The sequence below is a fragment of the Salmo salar genome, chromosome 05, assembly GCF_965601325.2.
Source record: "Salmo salar chromosome 05, fSalSal1, whole genome shotgun sequence".
Taxonomy (NCBI): domain Eukaryota; kingdom Metazoa; phylum Chordata; class Actinopteri; order Salmoniformes; family Salmonidae; genus Salmo; species Salmo salar.
The window spans coordinates 13,098,525-13,118,642 of NC_138295.1; the positions used below are offsets into that span (position 1 = coordinate 13,098,525).

Here is a 20,118-nt window from a genome sequence, read left to right on the forward strand (position 1 = left end):
TCCTCCTATATGCTTCATTTAGAGTTATTTATGCAACTTTAGTTGTGATACAAACGTTGGGCTGTATGTTTTGATTTTTACTACATTCTAAAGCTACATGATGCGACTCTAATGATCATTTGAAAAATGTCACATGAAAGGCATGAGCTTTGATTTGTGTCTTGTGAAGGCTGCATACACTTCATCAGTCTGTCATTCACAATGTGACAAGAACCTGATGTAAAGTAAAATAAAATCCTAAAAGGCCTAAATCCTAAAATTCTAAAGGCCCTGCCGCGTCCCTGCCGCTGATAATATTTTCACCAGGCCTCGATTTTTCCCGGTGGCATCCCCTTGTTTGGCTGTAATGCCCCATAAAACATACATGTATTTTGCGGCCAAAGCAGCCGTTGTGCACGTGGGTTGAATATAATAATTATAATTCCCTTCTCCCGGCAGCAGTATTCCAAAGCACCTCTCACTCACATGACTCTCACAGATATCTCAATTCTTATTAGCCAATGCCTGTCACACGATCGGGTTCTTCTCTTAGGCATCTGAGCTCCGAAGTAGGCTACAAGTGAAGACAGGCACATCGGGGACGCAACTGCGCGCATCCCTCTTATCGAATTCCGATGTGCATATTGGAGATTTTAGAACTGTCCACATTTACTTTTCGTCAGCCAACAAGATGAGTAGGCCTAACGAACAGCAAAAGCACTAGTCTATGTCAGTCTACTATCCCCATAGTACAAAAGTTGACCTGTATCGGTTAACTGAAATTTTTAAAAGCAATGAGGCTGATGCAACAGATCAGAACATTTGGCTTAAAATGTTGATAAACTATTAGGCTATTTCTTCACATTATAAGCGCAGCAATGCACACACTGTAGGCTGTAAGCGCGAATGTTCCAAAATGCAATCAATTAGTGGGAAAACACTATTCTCAAAAGTGACCGCAAATGCGATTATGCATGTAATGCTTTTATTATAAAGGTGCATTTTTAAGGTGAAAATGATCTTCCCCAAACTTGAAACTGACGCGCCGCCTATGTATGCCAGTTAGACTCTACACTGGTTGTAAAGCGGATTAATGCGCTTAATTTTAAGAAGTTATTTGGCCACTTTTAAAAACATATAGGCCTATGGGCTAGGCTACATGAGCTGAGCGACTATGATTTCAAAAAGTCGGGGAAAAAAAGGCATGCTCTGTTTATTACCTTACTGCACATGCTGGGCATCATTCAAGTGATAATACATCACTCACAAATGATAGGCTAGTATTGTCACCCATCAGACTATTCTTAATTTCATATTTTCTTTACATAGCCTATACTAAATAATATACAAGTGCTGACGGAAAGTATTCAGAACCCTTGACTTTTTCCTAATTTTGTTAGGTTACAGTCTTATTCTAAAATGGATTCTTGTTTTTTTAAATTCTTATTCTTGTTTTTTTCCCCCTCACCAAACTACACACATAATGACAAAGCAAAAACAGGTCTTTAGACAATTTTGCTCATCTATATATAAAATAAAAAATGTAATATCACATTTACATAAGTATTCAGACTCTTTACTCAGTACTTTGTTGAAGCACCTTTGACAGCGATTGCAGCCTCGAGTCTTCTTGGATATGACACTACAAGTTTGGCACACCTGTATTTGGGAAGTTTCTCCCATTCTTCTCTGCAGATCCTCTCAACTTCTGTCAGGTTGGATGGGGAGTGTTGCTGCACAGCTATTTTCATGTCTCTCCAGAGATGTTCGATCGGGTTCAAGTCCGGGCTCTGGCTGGGCCACTCAAGGACATTCAGTAACTTGTCCCGAAGCCACTCCTGCGTTGTCTTGGCTGTGTGCTTAGGGTCATTGTCCTGTTGGAAGGTGAACCTTCGCCCCAGTCTGAGGTCCTGAGCACTCTGGAGTAGGTTTTCATCAAGGATCTCTATGTACTTTACATTGTTCATATTTCACTCGATCCTGACTCGTCTCCCAGTCCCTGCCGCTGAAAAACATCCCCACAGCATGATGCAGCCACCACCATGCTTCACTGTAGGGATCGTGCCAGGTTTCCTCCAGATGTGACGCTTGGCATTCAGGCCAAAGAGTTCAGTCTTGGTTTCATCAGACCAGAGGATCTTGTTTCTCATGGTCTGAGAGTCTATAGGTGCTTTTTGGCAAATTATTGAGGAGTGGCTTCTGTCTGGCCACTGTACCATAAAGGCCTGATTGGGGTAGGGCTGCAGAGATGGTTGTCCTTCTGGAAGGTTCTCCCATTGCTACAGAGGAACTCTAGATTGCTCAGTTTGGCAGGGCAGCCAGCTCTAGGAAGAATCTTGGTTGTTCCAAACTTCTTCCATTTAAGAATGATGGAGACCACTGTGTTCTTGGGGACCTTCAATGCTGCAGACATTTTTTGGTCTCGGAGCTCTACGGACAATTCCTTTGACCTCATGGCTTGGTTTTTGCTCTGACATGCACTGTAAACTGTGGGACCCCATATAGACAGGTGTGTGCCTTTCCAAATCATGTCCAAATCAGTTGAATTTACCACAGGTGGACTCCAATCAAGTTGTAGAAACATCTCAAGGATGATCAATGGAAACTGGATGCACCTCAATTTAGAGTCTCATAGCAAAGGGTCTGAATACTTATGGAAATAATGTATTTCTGGTTTTTATATATATACATTTGCACACTTTTCAAAAAAAAATTTTTCTCTTTGTCATTATGGGGTGTGTAGGTTGCTGAGTTAAAAAAATATATATATATTTTAGAATAAGGCTGTAACGTAACAGAATGTGGAAAAAGTCAAGTGGTCTGAATACTTTCCGAAGGCACTGTATGTGTGAAATTAGTTTTCATTTAGAATTGACACTTATATTACACCTGTATCGGAACAGGGGCAGGAAAAAAATATACATGTCATCTATGCACTAAATAGCGAATGGAGGACTCTTTTCCCATGTTTCATTTTCATGCCAGCCAGCTAGCTATACTCCTGTTGGAAAGCGAAGGAATGTGCTTAATATTAGGAAAGTTGAGAAATAAATATAGTAGGCCTAGCATGTAGAAAGCTGATGGGATCCACCTCTTTTTAAAAGAGGCCATCAAAACTCTGATTTCTCACGCAATTGCATAGTCTGTAGAAATGTTGAGCAACATGAGCCCATGGGCTCTCATGAAGTGTTTGATTTAATTTTCAATTACATTGTGTCTGGATATCCTTTGGGTGTGTTGTGTCAATTCTAACTGAAAGGAGAGACAGTATTCTTCAAAACAACTTTATTATAAGATTAGCAAAAATGAAGCAATCAATAACAACCACTCAACACTCAACAACTTTTTGTGAGGAAAGCCGGGGTAGGCCGTCATTGTAAATAAGAATTTGTTCTTAACTGACTTGCCTAGTTAAATAAGGGTTCAATTTAAAAAGCTGATTTAGTTTGTCTATGCACATTTAAGATAGCTGACGTTACCATCATTGTCTGTTCCTTCCTGCATGTTTCCACACATCAAAGTTCTTGCAGATTGAGAAAACAGGATGTCACACACTGCAGTCGCACCCACACAAGACAAGCGTGTATCGAAATATTAACAAATGACAATGGACAATTCTCTAAGTAAAACAGCATAGTATTTCTAATTAAACAACATAATAGGTAATTAAATAATTTCCTCTACAGGTGAAAGACCATTCTTGATACACACGTGAATCTGTTGAGCATGAAAAACCAAGCAGCGTTGCTGTTCTTGACACACTCAAACCGGTGCGCCAGGTACCTACTACCATAACCCGTTCAAGGGCACTTAAATCTTTTGACTTCTGAATGGCACACATACACAATCCATGTCTCAATTGTCTCAAGGCTTAAAAAGTATTCTTTAACTTCTATGGTTTAGGTGGGACGCTAACACAGCAAGTGAAATATCAGGGCATCAAATTCAAAAACAACAAAATGTCATAATTCAACTTTCTCAAACATACAACTATTTTACACCATTTTAAAGATAAACTTCTCGTTAATCTAACCACATTGTCTGATTTCAAAAAGGCTTTACAGCGAAAGCAAAACATTAGATTATGTTAGGAGAGTACATAGACAAAAATAATCACACAGCCATTTTCCAAGCAAGGACATGTGTCAATAAAACCCAAAACACAGCTAAATGAAGCACCAACCTTTGACGATCTTCATCAGATGACACTCCTAGGACATTATGTTACACAATACATGTATGTTTTGTTCAATAAAGTTACTATTTATATCCAAATACAGCATTTTACATTGGCGTGTGATGTTCAGAAAATGTATTCCCACCAAAACGCCCGGTGAATGTGCACATCAATTTACAAAAATACTCATCATAAACGTTGACAAAATATATAACAATTATTTAAAAAAAATATAGATAGACTACCCCTGGATGCAACTGATGTGTCAGATTTTAAAATAGCTTTACGGAGAAAGCACATTTTTCAATATTCTGAGTACATAGCTCAGCCATCACGGTGAGCTATTCAGACACCCGCCAAGTTCGGGGCAACCTAAACTCAGAATTAGTATTAGAAATATTCTCTTACCTTTGCTGATCTTCGTCAGAATGCACTCCCAGGACTGCTACTTCCACAAGAAATGTTGTTTTTGTTCGAAATAATCCATATTTATGTACAAATACCTCCGTTTTGTTTGTGCATACAGATCACTTATCCAAAGGCATAACGCGCGAGCGTGGAACAAGAGACGAAAAGTCAAAATGTTCCATTACCGTACTTAGAAGCATGTCAAATGCTGTTTAAAATCAATCTTTATGGTATTTTTAACGTAAAATTGCGATAATATTCCAACCGGACAATAGCATATCCATTCAAGAAGAAAAAGAAGGAACGGCGTGCTCGCATGACCGCGCATATCCAATCCCTTTGTTGCCAGGCAGACCACTCAGTAACTGAGCTCCTATTATCTGCCCAGTGACAGGAAAATGCTCAAACCACTTTCTGAAGGCTTTAGACAGCCAATGGAAGCCTTAGGAAGTGCAACGTCACCCCACAGACACTGTAGCTTCGATAGAGAATCAAAAGAAGAACTACAATTTTCAGACTTTTCACTTCCTGCTTGGATTTTTCTCAGGTTTTTGCCTGCCATATGAGTTCTGTTATACTCACAGACACCATTCAAACAGTTTTAGAAACGTCAGTGTTTTCCATCCAAATCTATTAATAATATGCATATTCTAGTTTCTGGGCCAGAGTAGTAACCTGTTTAAATTGGGTACGTTTTTCATCCGGCCGTGAAAATACTGCCCCCTAGCCCAGACAGGTTAAACTGTCTCCTCCCCTTCATCTACACAGATTTGAAGTGGATTTTAAAAACCCTTGAGTTGATGTCCGTGCCCCCATGAACATCTAATTAGCATAATCGCAGGTGTAAAAATTCTTCTCCTTCCGGATTGAAGTGGATTTAACAGGTGACATCAATAAGTGATCATAGCTTTCACATGAGCTGTGAACAAATACCCATACTAAAATACTGTATACTTAATGATATAGTGGCAAGAAAAAGTATGGGAACCCTTAGGAAATACCTGGATTTCTGCATAAATTGGTCATAAAATTTGATCTGATCTTCATCTAGGTCACAACAATAGACAAACACAGTCTACTTAAACTAATAACACACAAGAAATTATACGTTTTCATGTCTTCATTGAACACACCGTGTAAACATTCACAGTGCAGGGTGGAAAAAGTATGTGAACCCTTGGATTTAATATCTGGTCGACCCTCCTTTGGCAGCAATAACTTCAACCAAATGTTTTCTGTAGTTGCGGATCAGACCTGCACAACGGTCAGGAGGAATTTTGGACCATTCCTCTTTACAAAACTGCTTCAGTTCAGCAATATTCTGGGGTGTCTGGTGTGAACTGCTCTCTTGAGGTCATGCCACAGCATCTCAATCGGGTTGAGGTCAGGACTCTGACTGAGCCACTCCAGAAGGCATATTTTCTTCTGTTGAAGCCATTCTGTTGTTGATTTACTTCTGTGCTCATTGTCCTGTTGCATCACCCAACATCTGTTGCGCTTCAATTGGCGGACAGCCTAACATTCTCCTGCAAAATGTCTTGATAAATTTGGGAATTTTGTTTTTCCGTCAATGATAGCAAGCTGTCCAGGCCCTGAGGCAGCAAAGCAGCCCCAAACCATGATGCTCCCTCCACAATACTTTACAGTTGGGATGAGGTTTTGATGTTCGTGTGCTGTGCCTTTTTTTCTCCACACATAGTGTTGTGTGTTCCTTCCAAACAACTCAACTGTAGTTTCATCTGTCCACAGAATATTTTTACAGTAGGGCTGTGGAACATCCAGGTGCACTTTTGCGAACTTCAGACATGCAGCAATGTTTTTTTGGACAGCAGTGGCTTCTTCCATGGTGTCCTCCCATGAACACCATTCTTGTTTAGTGTTTTAAGTATCATAGACTTGTCAACAGAGATGTTAGCATGTTCCAGAGATTTCTGTAAGTCTTTAGCTGACACTCTAGGATTCTTCTTAACTTCATTGAGCATTCTGCGCTGTGCTCTTGCACTCATCTTTGCAGGACTGCCACTCCTATGGAGAGTAGCAACATTGCTGAACTTTCTCCATTTATAGACAATTTGCCTTACCGTGGACTGATAAAAAAAAAAAATCTAATTTATTTATAAAGCCCTTCTTAGATCAGCAGATATCTCAAAGTGCTGTACAGAAACCCAGCCTAAAACCCCAAACAGCAAGCAATGCAGGTTGTAGAATGAACATCAAGGCTGAACATCAAGGCTTTTAGAGATACTTTTGTAACCCTTTCCAGCTTTATGCAAGTCAACAATTCTTAATCTTAGGTCTTCTGAGATCTCTTTTGTTCGAGGCATGGTTCACATCAGGCACTGCTTCTTGTGAATAGCAAACTCAAATTTTGTGATTGTTTTTTATAGGGCACGGCAGCTCTAACCAACATCTTCAATCTCGTCTCATTGATTGGACTCCAGGTTAGCTGACTCCTGACTCCAATTAGCTTTTGGAGAAGTCATTAGCCTAGGGGTTCACATGCTTTTCCCAACCTACACTGTGAATGTTTAAATGATGTATTCAATATAGACAAGAAAAATACAGTAATTTGTGTCTTATTATTTTAAGCACACTATGTGTGTCTCTTGTCTTATGCAGCAATCCAGGTAATTCCAAAAGGTTCACATACTTTTTCTTGCCATTGTATACTACATACTATTAGTTCATTTTAGTACACCGTAAACTAACGGTATCCTTTCAGTTGAGCGAGCAAGCCCTTCGCTTGTCTACCGGAAGTTGATGCTGTTGCTATGCAACTTCTTGCAAGCTTGTTAGCATAACAAATTACTAACTTGACATCTTATAACCAGTGGTGGAAAAAATACTAAATTCTCCTACTTGAGTAAAAGTAAAGATACCTTAATAGAAAATGACTCAAGTAAAAGTGAAAGTCACCCAGTAAAATACTACTTGAGAAAGTCTAATTGTATTTGGTTTTAAATATACTTAAGTATCAAAAGTAAATGTAGTTGCTAAATTATACTTAAGTATCAAAAGAATAATAAAACATTCCTTATATTAAGCAAACATCACAATTTATTTTTTATTTTTATTAAGGATTGCCAGAGTCACACTCCAACACTCAGACATAATTTAAACACAACGCATTTGTGTTTAGTGAGTCCGCCAGATCAGAGGCAGTAGGGATGACCAGGGATGTTCTCTTGTGCGAATTGGACCATTTTCCAAGCATTCAAAATGTAACGAGTACTTTTGGGTGTCAGGGAAAATGTATGGAGTAAAAAATACATTACTTTCTTTAGGAATGTAGTAAAGTAAAAGTTGTCAAAAATACAAATAGTTAAGTAAAGTACAGATACTCCAAAAATCGATTTAAGTAGTATTTTTACTTAAGTACTTTAGTAATTTTTTGTAATTTTTTAGCAGACGCTCTTATCCAGAGCGACTTACAGTAGTGAATGCATACATTTCATTTCATGCATTTTTTTGGACTGGTCCCCCGTGGGAATCGAACCCACAACCCTGGCATTGCACACACCATGCTGGCGTTGCAAACACCATGCTCTACCAACTGAGCCACAGGGAAGGCTGAGCCACTGCTTATGACTTCATTAACAATGCCCATTAAGAACACACAACCACTATACCACTTAGCTAAGCTAAGAATGACCTGAATAATCAAGTCAATAGATTGTGTTCATAAAGCCACTGTGGTTATCTACTCCGATTTCAGAGCACTCTCGTCTGAGTGTGCCAGAGCACGGAATAACTGACAAATTTACGAACACAACACCCGTTTAATATGGCCGGTGTCAGTAAACAATTGGCCCAGCGTCGTCCGGGTTTGGCCAGAGTAAGCCGTCATTGTAAATAAGAATTTGTTCTTAACTGACTTGCGTAGTTAAATAAAAAATATTTTAAAAAACGTCAGCAAAAAAGCGTAATTAAATTGTTGCCAGCAGCACAGTTAGTCACCAACGCTGTGGATAACATAAAAACAGCCTAACCAGCTCTGCTAGGGAGAGTAAAATGGTCAGAGTGCGCTGTTCTCTCATTTGTGTCTGGAAGTAGCTAGCAAGCTAGCCAACGTTATCCAGTTAGCTTGGGTGCTTAATCTGAGGTCAGAACGCTTGGATCAACCCTACTCCTACGCCACGCCCATTTCCTGATGAATTGCATTATGGGCTATAAAAGCACGTAAATAGTGTCCACTGGTTGTATACTTCTTATTTTGGCGAATGTAGTACGACATCTGGGAACTTTTGGCATACTAACTATACCCATACTATGACCAGTAAGCATACTACATACTCAATTTGTCACAAATAGTACCATTAGTGTGGTTAGTATGAGTATTCGAACACAGCTCTGGATACACCTGGTCAGTCTATGTCATGGAAAGAACAGGTGTCCCCAATGTTTTGTACACTCACACAGAACCCAAACCGGCTACGCGCTTGCGCTATCGTGCATACATTTATTTTGTCCCCCTACACCAATCGCGATCACGACACGCAGGTTAAAATATGGGAGAGGCAAGACTTGCAGCACGACCTGCGTCAGAAATAGGAATGACTTCTATTTTAGCCCTTGGCATCGCAGACGCTCGTTGGTGCGCACGAGCAGTGTAGGTGCAATAATTGAATAACATGGATTTCTAAATGTATTTTGCGAAGCTCGCGAACGTGACGTGTCTGGTCTGGTCAGCATGTAACTCCTGTGCCACACGAGACCTGCTGCTTCATCTCTTCCGTAGCGGTGGGGGCAGTGTTGTGTAGGCAATGAAGGATGCTTGGTTCCTTCATCTGATCAACAGTATAGGCTATGCATCAAAGAAGCCTATTTTGCATTGACAAGCAAATATAATCTCAACTACTGTTCAAACAGTAAACGAAACAACATTTAACCTTAATAGAATCCACACAAAATTGCATTTTGTTTAGAAGTAATAACTAGTGATTACAGGCTATTATGAAATGGTAGAAACTGCTGTAGCCAACTAACGTTAGCTAGTCATCTAGCTGTCTTCTCTGTGACCAAAACATGACGTTCTATTTTTAGCTGATAGGGAATGAATACACAAGCAGCATATCAAACTGGGATACTGTTTTAGGTTACACCGGCAAGTATAAGAATATTTGCCAGGTATATATTTTGTATTATTAATCAGATATTCTTTAAATCCCACTCCACCCACGTGCACGCATGTAGATCAACAGAATGGAGCTTGTAGTAACCTTGACCAACTCCGGGCCCTAGTTCCGGCGTAGTTCTATCATATGACATAGTAATAAATTAGCAGTAAACGTTTTTTTTTAAATATCAGGTCATAAGGTTTTTTCTAAAATCCTGGAAAAACTCCTTGCCCTAGGGAGGGTGGAAACATTAAAACACTTTATACAGGCTACGAATGGACAAAAACTGAGCTGGCTGTATGCAGGATTACAGGTTTAGGGCTTTGGATCTGTAATTAAAAAGATACTCATACTGTATGTCATCACTATTGTGTTGATCGATTCATTCCAGCCAATCATTTTCGATTAAAAAGGCCTAGGTAGCCTAGCCACCTGAAGTGTGAATATAAACCAAATCTGATCAGTCACATTTTGTCAGAACACAAATAATTAGGTCAATTTTAGGCTATAATTAGTTTAGTTTAGGCCAGTTTCCCCAGATGGGATCAGAGACAATAGGCTTCTCTAGGCTATCTGGATCTGTACTTATCTATTTCATAAATATATATATTTTTTTTTATCAGATATGTATTTTACCACAATTTCCACAAAATTCTCATTACAGCAACATTCCAAAAAAGTAATAAACAAATCAATTGCTAATATTTACATAACTCCTATTGAAAATGCCTGAGTTAAAAACAACACTGAAAATAAAACATTTAATTATAAAATGATGATAACATTTAATCAGTCTTTCTCCCAATTTGAGCTTTTTAAACATTTTAGTAATGAGAAGGCCAAGTGGGGGTAAAGGGGGTGTTTGAGAATAAGAACCTCATTCTGAAGGCATATACACAAATACATTAGCTTCTTCTCCTCTAGATGAGGCATCATTGGTGAATAAAACTTTATTTAAAAACTGATTGGGTTTTTTACAGGAACTTTAACAAGTGTTATGGTAATGAGACGCATGTCCACAGACACTATTTGTACGTGATAAATATTATAGTTTCATGTAAAATTCAACTAGTATACCATTTTTATGGTCAAACTGCAGCAACATATTTTGTGTTTTATTCAAATCAGTTAGGTTTTTCTAAAGTAACATTTTATAAAATGACCCGAGAAATTTAATCCGGACTCATTTCGGCAATGAAAATCTGGTGTGAAAATGTGCAAAATTCAGGCATAAATGTAAAATGTATTTATAATAAGACACTTCCTGAAAAACTAGACATCTTAGTCCCAAAAATGATAGTTGATTTTACAGATGCATCATGTTTTTTTTTAACTCAATTTGCTATAGACATGTTTAAAAATGGTCTCATGACAATCCCCCATCTGCAGCTGTGGGTGTTATCAGTAGGCTACAGTTGATCAGATTGAAGCACAGACTAATTGTGCACGTTGACAAATCACGAGGGATGTTTATTTTATTTATTGGTGGCAGGTATGGACTTCCATATAAAACTTGTTGCAGTGAATTCACTTGAAAACCATGTTTTCAGTCACAATTAGCTTTTACCACATGTACTGATTTGCATGATATTGATAAAAATTAAGCCAGGTTTGTTGTAAGGTAGTCCTTTTGTACTTTTATATTAGAATGAGAGCATTAATCGTTCATTGTTGTTAGGCTAACGTTACTTGATGAAGACATGCTGTTACAAAAGCAACTCAACTCTCTGCCTTTTTATAGTGTAGCCTACAGATGAGAAAATCAACCTTTTAATTGTCTGCATGTACATGCTTGTGAATTTTTGCCTTATTCAAGAGTGTAAAATGTTTTAAAAGAAAAGTTTGTCATTGTTAAATAGTTTGTGTTTACTGGCTAGTGGCTACTGTGATATTTACAGTCAATTTGAGTTGCAGACCAAGAATGTCACATGGCCAGCCACAATGAAAGGTTAAGGGAAGGATGTAATATGAATGGAAAAGTAGCATTCTCTTTCTCTACCCCACTCCTCAGACTCCTTCATATCTCCTAGTGGTAATGGGGCCTTTCTCTCTGTCCTACTTCTGTGTGTGGTGCATTTCAGGCCGGAAGCTGAGGGGAGCTGGCCCACTGAAAGGAGTAGTGGAGGGGGGAACACAGGCACCTGGCAGAGAGAGGGAAGGAGAGAGGACTGGAGAGAGGACTGGAGAGAGGACTGGAGAGAGGACTGGAGAGAGGACTGGAGAGAGGACTGGGGGACTACAGTTAGCCACCATTTCCCCACAGGCTCAATGTGAGGATCAATATTATTGTATGTGAAATATTTTTCTTAACCAGAATGTAATTTTTTCAAATGAGCCCTAACAAAGAAAGCAGTTACAACTCAATTCAGAATTTACGACCAACCCTGGATGAAAGGCAGCACATATTCAGTCTCAACTTGTCTAATTTTGTCACATATCTCTTGTCTCAACTCATCTCATCTCATATCCCTCTCTGCAGGCTGTGCTGCTCCGCAGGCTCCCACTCTTGGCCCCTCCCCCAGCCTATGCCCCTCCCTCCTCAATGTCCTGAGTTCCATCGAGCCAGGAATGGTCAACGCAGGCCATGACACCTCCCAGCCAGACTGTTTCACCTCCCTACTGTCCAGCCTCAACGAGCTGGGAGAAAGACAACTGGTGTCTGTGGTGAACTGGGCTAAAGCCATGCCAGGTAAACCACTCTTCCTGTATTCTACTGTTACCTAAGCACTACATGGTACCAACCCACTACCCCAGGTGTGATAGAGAGAGCTGGTCTGTGTATGACTGATACCAGTGCTGTAGCTTCGGTTCTAGTTTTCTATGTCCTTCCCACCAGAGGGCCATAACGTATTTTATTCTCCCTGTACTGTGTAGCTTTCAGAGAGCTGCATGTAGAAGACCAGATGTCAGTGATCCAGTCTTCATGGCTGGGGTTGATGGTGTTCTCTCTGTGTAGCTTTCAGAGAGCTGCATGTAGAAGACCAGATGTCAGTGATCCAGTCTTCATGGCTGGGGTTGATGGTGTTCTCTCTGTGTAGGTTTCAGAGAGCTGCATGTAGAAGACCAGATGTCAGTGATCCAGTCTTCATGGCTGGGGTTGATGGTGTTCTCTCTGTGTAGCTTTCAGAGAGCTGCATGTAGAAGACCAGATGTCAGTGATCCAGTCTTCATGGCTGGGGTTGATGGTGTTCTCTCTGTGTAGCTTTCAGAGAGCTGCATGTAGAAGACCAGATGTCAGTGATCCAGTCTTCATGGCTGGGGTTGATGGTGTTCTCTCTGTGTAGGTTTCAGAGAGCTGCATGTAGAAGACCAGATGTCAGTGATCCAGTCTTCATGGCTGGGGTTGATGGTGTTCTCTCTGTGTAGCTTTCAGAGAGCTGCATGTAGAAGACCAGATGTCAGTGATCCAGTCTTCATGGCTGGGGTTGATGGTGTTCTCTCTGTGTAGCTTTCAGAGAGCTGCATGTAGAAGACCAGATGTCAGTGATCCAGTCTTCATGGCTGGGGTTGATGGTGTTCTCTCTGTGTAGGTTTCAGAGAGCTGCATGTAGAAGACCAGATGTCAGTGATCCAGTCCTCATGGCTGGGGTTTATGGTGTTCTCTCTGTGTAGGTTTCAGAGAGCTGCATGTAGAAGACCAGATGTCAGTGATCCAGTCTTCATGGCTGGGGTTGATGGTGTTCGCTCTGGGCTGGAGGTCTTACACTAACACAGATGCTAGAGAGCTCTACTTCGCTCCTGACCTCATCTTCAACGAGTGAGTACAACTATTGTCTTGCTGAATACAATATTGATAAATCTCTCTCTCTCTCTTTCTCTAGACAATAAATAAAAAGGAAATAAACAAGGGAAAGAAACAAGGGAATAAACAATCCTAAATTAAGAATAAACATTATACTGACCCTCCCTCTCGCTCTCTCCCTCTCTCTCACCCTCTCTCTCTCTCTCTCTCTCTCTCACCCTCTCTCACACCTTCTCACCTTCTCTCTCTCTTTCCCTCTCACCTGTCTGCCTCGCTTTCTCTCTGTCTGTCTCTCTCTCCACCTGACCCCCCCCCCCCCCACCCCAGTCAGAGGATGCGTGTGTCCAGTATGTATGAACACTGTGTCCAGTTCCGTCTGCTGTCCCAGAGGTTCTGTATGCTCAGAGTCACCCAGGATGAGTTCCTCTGTATGAAGGCTCTGCTCCTCTTCAGCATCAGTGAGTCACATCACTGACACACTGACACCAAGTGACTGTATCATTATCTGGTTCAATATCTGCTTATTTCTTTGTGTCTGTTAGTCCCTGTGGAGGGTCTGAGGAATCAGAAGTGTTTTGACGAACTGAGGATCTCTTACATCAAGGAGCTGGATCGTCTGGCCAGCTACCATGGAGAAAAACACCACACACAACGCCTGTTCCAGCTAACACAGCTACTGGACTACCTACACCCAGTAATATACACTAACCCTGACCCCTAACCCCTAACCAACACCTGTTCCAGCTAACACAGCTACTGAACTACCTACACCCAGTAATATACACCAACCCTGACCCCTAACCAACACCTGTTCCAGCTAACACAGCTACTGAACTACCTACACCCAGTAATATACACTAACCCTGACCCCTAACCCCAAACCAACACCTGTTCCAGCTAACACAGCTACTGGACTACCTACACCCAGTAATATACACTAACCCTAACCCCTAACCAACACCTGTTCCAGCTAACACAGCTACTGAACTACCTACACCCAGTAATATACACTAACCCTGACCCCTAACCCCTAACCAACACCTGTTCCAGCTAACACAGCTACTGGACTACCTACACCCAGTAATATACACTAACCCTGACCCCTAACCAACACCTGTTCCAGCTAACACAGCTACTGAACTACCTACACCCAGTAATATACACTAACCCTGACCCCTAACCCCTAACCAACACCTGTTCCAGCTAACACAGCTACTGGACTACCTACACCCAGTAATATACACTAACCCTGACCCCTAACCCCTAACCAACACATGTTCCAGCTAACACAGCTACTGGACTACCTACACCCAGCAATATACACTAACCCTGACCCCTAACCCCTAACCAACACCTGTTCCAGCTAACACAGCTACTGAACTACTTATACTCTGTAATATAGATCTACTATCCCTAACTTCTGACCCCTGACCTGATCAACCCCCCTTGCTTTGGTGGTACTGAAAGTTGACCCCCCCCCCCCCCGTTCTCCACCCACCCACCCTCTTTCTCTTCCTCTCTTTCTTTCTCTCAGATTGTGAGGAAGCTGCACCAGTTCACCTATGATCTGTTTATCCAGGCCCAGTCTCTGCCCACCAGAGTCAGCTATCCAGAGATGATCTCTGAGATCGTCAGCGTTCACGTGCCCAAGATGCTCACAGGCATGGTTCAGCCAATCCTCTTTCACAATGCACCTTGCTAGAGGGTCTTCCTATCACAATGCACCTTGCTAGAGGGTCATCCCATTACAATTCATCATAAAAGAGGGACAGACAATAACAAAACAATCTGCTAGACATTCAACCCAGGGTCCCCCATTGATTTTGTCAGTCTCTCTCACTCAGATATCATATGAACATGGCATAAGTCCTGGCAAAATGTGTAGAATTGTAGAAAATTGGCTTTAAAACAGCAAGATTTTCTCTCCACCCCATTGCAAAATGAGTAGAATTACAGAAAATGTGCTGTAAAACCAGAACATTTTCTGTCCACCCAATGGCAAAATGTTTAGAATTGCAGAACATGTGCTTTAAAACCACAACATTTTCTCTCCTCCATGGTAAAATGTGTAGAATTTCAGGAAATGTGCTTTAAAACCACAACATTTTCTCTCCACCTCATGGCAAAATGTGTAGAATTGCAGAACATGTGCTTTAAAACCACAACATTTTCTCTCCTCCATGGCAAAATGTGTAGAATTTCAGGAATATATGCTTTAAAACCACAGCATTTTCTCTCTGCCCCATGTCAAAATGTGTAGAATTTCAGGAATATATGCTTTAAAACCACAGCATTTTTTCTCCGCCCCATGTCAAAATGTGTAGAATTGCAGAAAATGTTTTTGTTTTTGTTTTTTTGCCGTCAAGAGGGGGACCACTGAAATGTTTTACCCACGAGGTGGGGGTAAACCTAGCCCTGGTTCAATATATCACAAAACACCTTGGAGGTTAAAACTATAACTATAACCTTGTTAGACACCCAACCATTTACTGTACATAATTAGACACAAAGCCATCGATGACATCACATCAAGTCGGTTTTAGCATGCTAAGATGGCATCTCACGAGGGAGATTTATGTAGACATAACATGCACAGTTTGAGCTACTCCAGGAAGTGATTTTGCTGGCTAGCTCACTACTGCCCCTCTCATTGAGTATCTCAAGTGGAAATGATAGCCGACCGGGGTACTGCAGGCTGCCATAGCAACTAAATTATCCATATAACTTCATTGTGTGATTTAAAAAAAAATAATCGGTTCAAGGACATACATCTGTTGTAATAGAAGCAATTATCTGTAACATGATTGTCTTCTGTTTTTTTTTTTTCTTTGAATATTGACCTGAAGTTTGCCATTTACTATAACGGGGGATCCTGCTTTCTTGAAAAAAACAGCCTGGCTTCAATGAGAGGTGGCAGTTGGTCTCCCCTGGGTCCCGCACATACTCTTCCTTTGCGCTGCTAGTCACTAGCTTGGAATCCAAACTGAATATCATTCTGTATTGTTCACTATCCTTCACTTCCCTGACAGTCACCAGGATGTATGCCATTGATTACGTTGGATCCCCTGATCTCAAGCTGGGGTTTGATCCTGAATGTACATCTCAGATTGTTGTTTTTCTCTTTTACTTTTCAGTTTACCATTATTTGCTCTTTCATAGTTTCAGCAAAATGTAGTAGTACATTACACAATGTCAAAATAAGACATCATTCTCAATTACACATTATTCATACTCTATAGACACAGACAAAGAGGTGCCTATAGCTGATCATTTGACCTTTGTAAATAACACCATATCAAGCACAAAGTGTACATGACTTCTGTAAATATGGAATGGATTATATGTTGCATATTCTATAAAAACAAATCAGACTTCTTTCAAATTTGATCTAAAACGAACAAATAAAACAATCTATATTCCACTTCACTGGGGTCCCTTTCTTTGTTTAGTGTTTTCCATTGTGTGTCCAGAGGGAATCAGGCATACAGGGTGTGTCCAGAGGGAATCAGGCATACAGGGTGTGTCCAGAGGGAATCAGGCATACAGGGTGTGTCCAGAAGGAATCAGGCATACAGGGTGTGTCCAGAGGGAATCAGGCATACAGGGTGTGTCCAGAGGGAATCAGGCATACAGGGTGTGTCCAGAGGGAATCAGGCATACAGGGTGTGTCCAGAAGGAATCAGGCATACAGGGTGTGTCCAGAGGGAATCAGGCATACAGGGTGTGTCCAGAAGGAATCAGGCATACAGGGTGTGTCCAGAAGGAATCAGGCATACAGTGTGTGTCCAGAGGGAATCAGGCATACAGGGTGTGTCCAGAGGGAATCAGGCATACAGGGTGTGTCCAGAGGGAATCAGGCATACAGTGTGTGTCCAGAGGGAATCAGGCATACAGGGTGTGTCCAGAGGGAATCAGGCATACAGGGTGTGTCCAGAGGGAATCAGGCATACAGGGTGTGTCCAGAGGGAATCAGGCATACAGGGTGTGTCCAGAGGGAATCAGGCATACAGGGTGTGTCCAGAGGGAATCAGGCATACAGGGTGTGTTCAGAGGGAATCAGGCATACAGGGTGTGTCCAGAGGGAATCAGGCATACAGGGTGTGTCCAGAGGGAATCAGGCATACAGGGTGTGTCCAGAGGGAATCAGGCATACAGGGTGTGTCCAGAGGGAATCAGGCATCCAGCGTGTGTCCAAAATAGAACCGTATAACTTATAGAGTACTACAGGAAACGGCAGAGACAGCACGCCCCTATCCACATCGACTGCAGTGGAGAAGGTGAAAAGCTTCAAGTTCCTCAGCGTACCCATCACCGCCATTCTGAAATAGTCCACCCACACAGACCGTGTGGTGAAGAAGGCCGCAACAGCACTTCTTCAACCTCAGGAGGCTGAAGAAATTCAGCTTGGCCCCTAAGACCCTCACAAACTTCTACAGATGCACAATTGAGAGCATCCTGTTGGGCTGTATCACCACCTGGTACGGCAACTGCACCGCCCTCAACCACAAGGCTCTCCAGAGGGTGGTGCGGTCTGCACAATGCATCACCGGGGGCAAACTACCTGCCCTCCAGGACACCGACAGCACCCGATGTCCTTGATTATCTTTTTGCCTTCCTGTGACAACAACCACCCGAGCCACTGCCTGTTCACCCCGCTACCATCCAGAAGGCGAGGTCAGTACAGGTGCATCAAAGCTGGGACTGAGAGACAGAAAAACAGCTTCTATCTCAAGGCCATCAGACTGTTAAATAGCCATTACTAGCTGGCTACCACCCGGTTACTCAACCCTGCACTTTAGAGGCTGCTGCCCTGTATGGACATGGAATCACTAGTCACTTTAATAATGGAACACTAGTCACTTTAATAATGTTTACATAATGCTTTACTCATCTCATATGTATATACTGTATTCTATTCTACTGTATTTAGTCAACGCCACTCCAACATTGATCGTCCTAATATTTATATATTTCTTAATTCCATTCTTTTACTTTAAATTTGTGTGTATTGTGAAGTTAGATATTATTGCACTGTTGGAGCTAAAAACTCAGCATTTCGCTACACCCACAATAACATCTGCTAAATATGTGTACGTGACCAACACAATTTGATTCGATTTTTGAGTAGGGCACATAGGGCTCTGGCCAAATGTCCTGCACTATATAGGGTGCCAATTTCTGACTCAATCCCAGTCATTTTCCATGAAAAGCCTATATTTCTCATTCAGGTAAGGTGTTACTATCTGTTGAAGTATTGAGCTTCATCCATACTTTATCCTATCCGAGTTCACATTTCTACTTACCAAATAAATACCTTACCTCACTAATAAGTCACTGGCCTGATTCCAAAAGGTGCGTTCTATTCAGTGAGGTTTTATGGTTAAATAAAATAAAATAAAAAATATGTTCACAACGTTACAGATAGAAAGGAAGCAACACAATTCCCTATTTTACCTGAGAAACCATCATCTGTTCACCACAATACATTTCTATCTCATTCTGTCAACAACAAAAAAACAACGAACGGGGAGGCAGGTAGCCTAGTGGTTAGAGCGTTGGGCCAGTAACCGAAAGGTTGCTAGATAAATCTGTCGTCCTGCCCCTGAACAAGGCAGTTAACCCACTGTTCCTAGTCCGTCATTGTAAATAAGAATTTGTTCTTAACTGACTTGCGTAGTTAAATAAACAAAAATGTTGCATCCTGAACAGGCCCCAGTGATCATCTGTTTATGGGTCTTGTAGTTTTTACTTCTCAGCCCGATAAAAGCCCACAGCAACATAATTAACAACATCTTGTCTGAGCAGAGCACTTCAGTGATCAACTACAGCCATCTAGTGGACTGTAGTGTTACTGCAACAACCAGCAAATGAAGACCAGCTGGCAATGCGACTGAGTCTGCCACATTGATACCAACCGCATTAGATCTACATGCTGGAATCATCATGAAAATACATAAATCATCATGGGCGTATAATGAAACTGTATTTTCTGATCTCATAACTTTCTTCATGTACGAACATGCCTCAACAACCTCTTGCCCTCAATGTTTTCTGTTGAAATCCTGGATAAGAATATGGTTTAGGGCAGGCTCAAGCCCTAGGCTCTATATTCCAATGTCCACACTGGTACCACACTTAGTATGAAGCATTTCAATGGGCATGTACTCTAAACTAGGTGGTATAGTAGTACGGAGATTGGAACGGGACCTAAATAGTCTCGTTCAAAACAGCCACTGTCTACAAGTCTGTGGCTTTGTCCCAAATGGCACCCTTTATAGTGCACTACTTACCCTAACCCCTACATAGTGCACTACTTTTGACCAGGCCTCTGGTTAAAGTAGTACACAATAACGTGAATAGGGTGTAATTTGGGACGGACCCTCCGACCAGTCTAAACCAGAACCAATGTCACATCGAATCGCTCTGATTCCTGTGGGTTTTTAACAGTCCATCTAGTCTCTCTGGTTGTATGAAAAATGAAAAACATTCTTCTTTCTGTTAGTGAAATGTTTTAGTACATCTCTCCACAGCGAGGAGTGACATTACTCTGACTGAAAGCCACTAGTCTATTTTAGTTCGTTGGATTGGATGTCCAAAAGACCCCCACTGTAAAAAGCCCAGCTCTGTCAGAGTAATATCCTGCACTGCGGCCATGTTAAGCACACACACACACACACACACACACACACACACAC

The 20,118-nt window shown here is 41.4% G+C and overlaps 1 protein-coding gene across 4 annotated transcripts in view; it reads left to right on the forward strand.

Moving 5' to 3' along the window:
• The window catches only part of LOC106604267 (progesterone receptor), a 38,648-nt gene extending 21,799 nt beyond the window's left edge, over positions 1-16,849 (forward strand). The window contains exons 4-9 of one of the 4 annotated variants that reach the window (XR_014392281.1): positions 11,763-11,969; positions 12,161-12,370; positions 13,294-13,438; positions 13,751-13,881; positions 13,966-14,736; positions 14,958-15,096. Coding sequence is in view for 3 of the 4 variants with exons in the window: in XM_014198751.3 (XP_014054226.2) it covers positions 11,763-11,969; positions 12,161-12,370; positions 13,294-13,438; positions 13,751-13,881; positions 13,966-14,117; positions 14,958-15,125 (1,013 nt within the window). In the remaining variant the exon portion in view is untranslated. Of the gene's footprint in view, positions 1-11,762; positions 11,970-12,160; positions 12,371-12,719; positions 13,212-13,293; positions 13,439-13,750; positions 13,882-13,965; positions 14,737-14,957 lie in introns of those variants that run through there. The other 3 variants (XM_014198751.3, XM_082975050.1, XM_082975051.1) reach the window with 3 other exon arrangements.
• Positions 16,850-20,118: the final 3,269 nt, after the last annotated feature.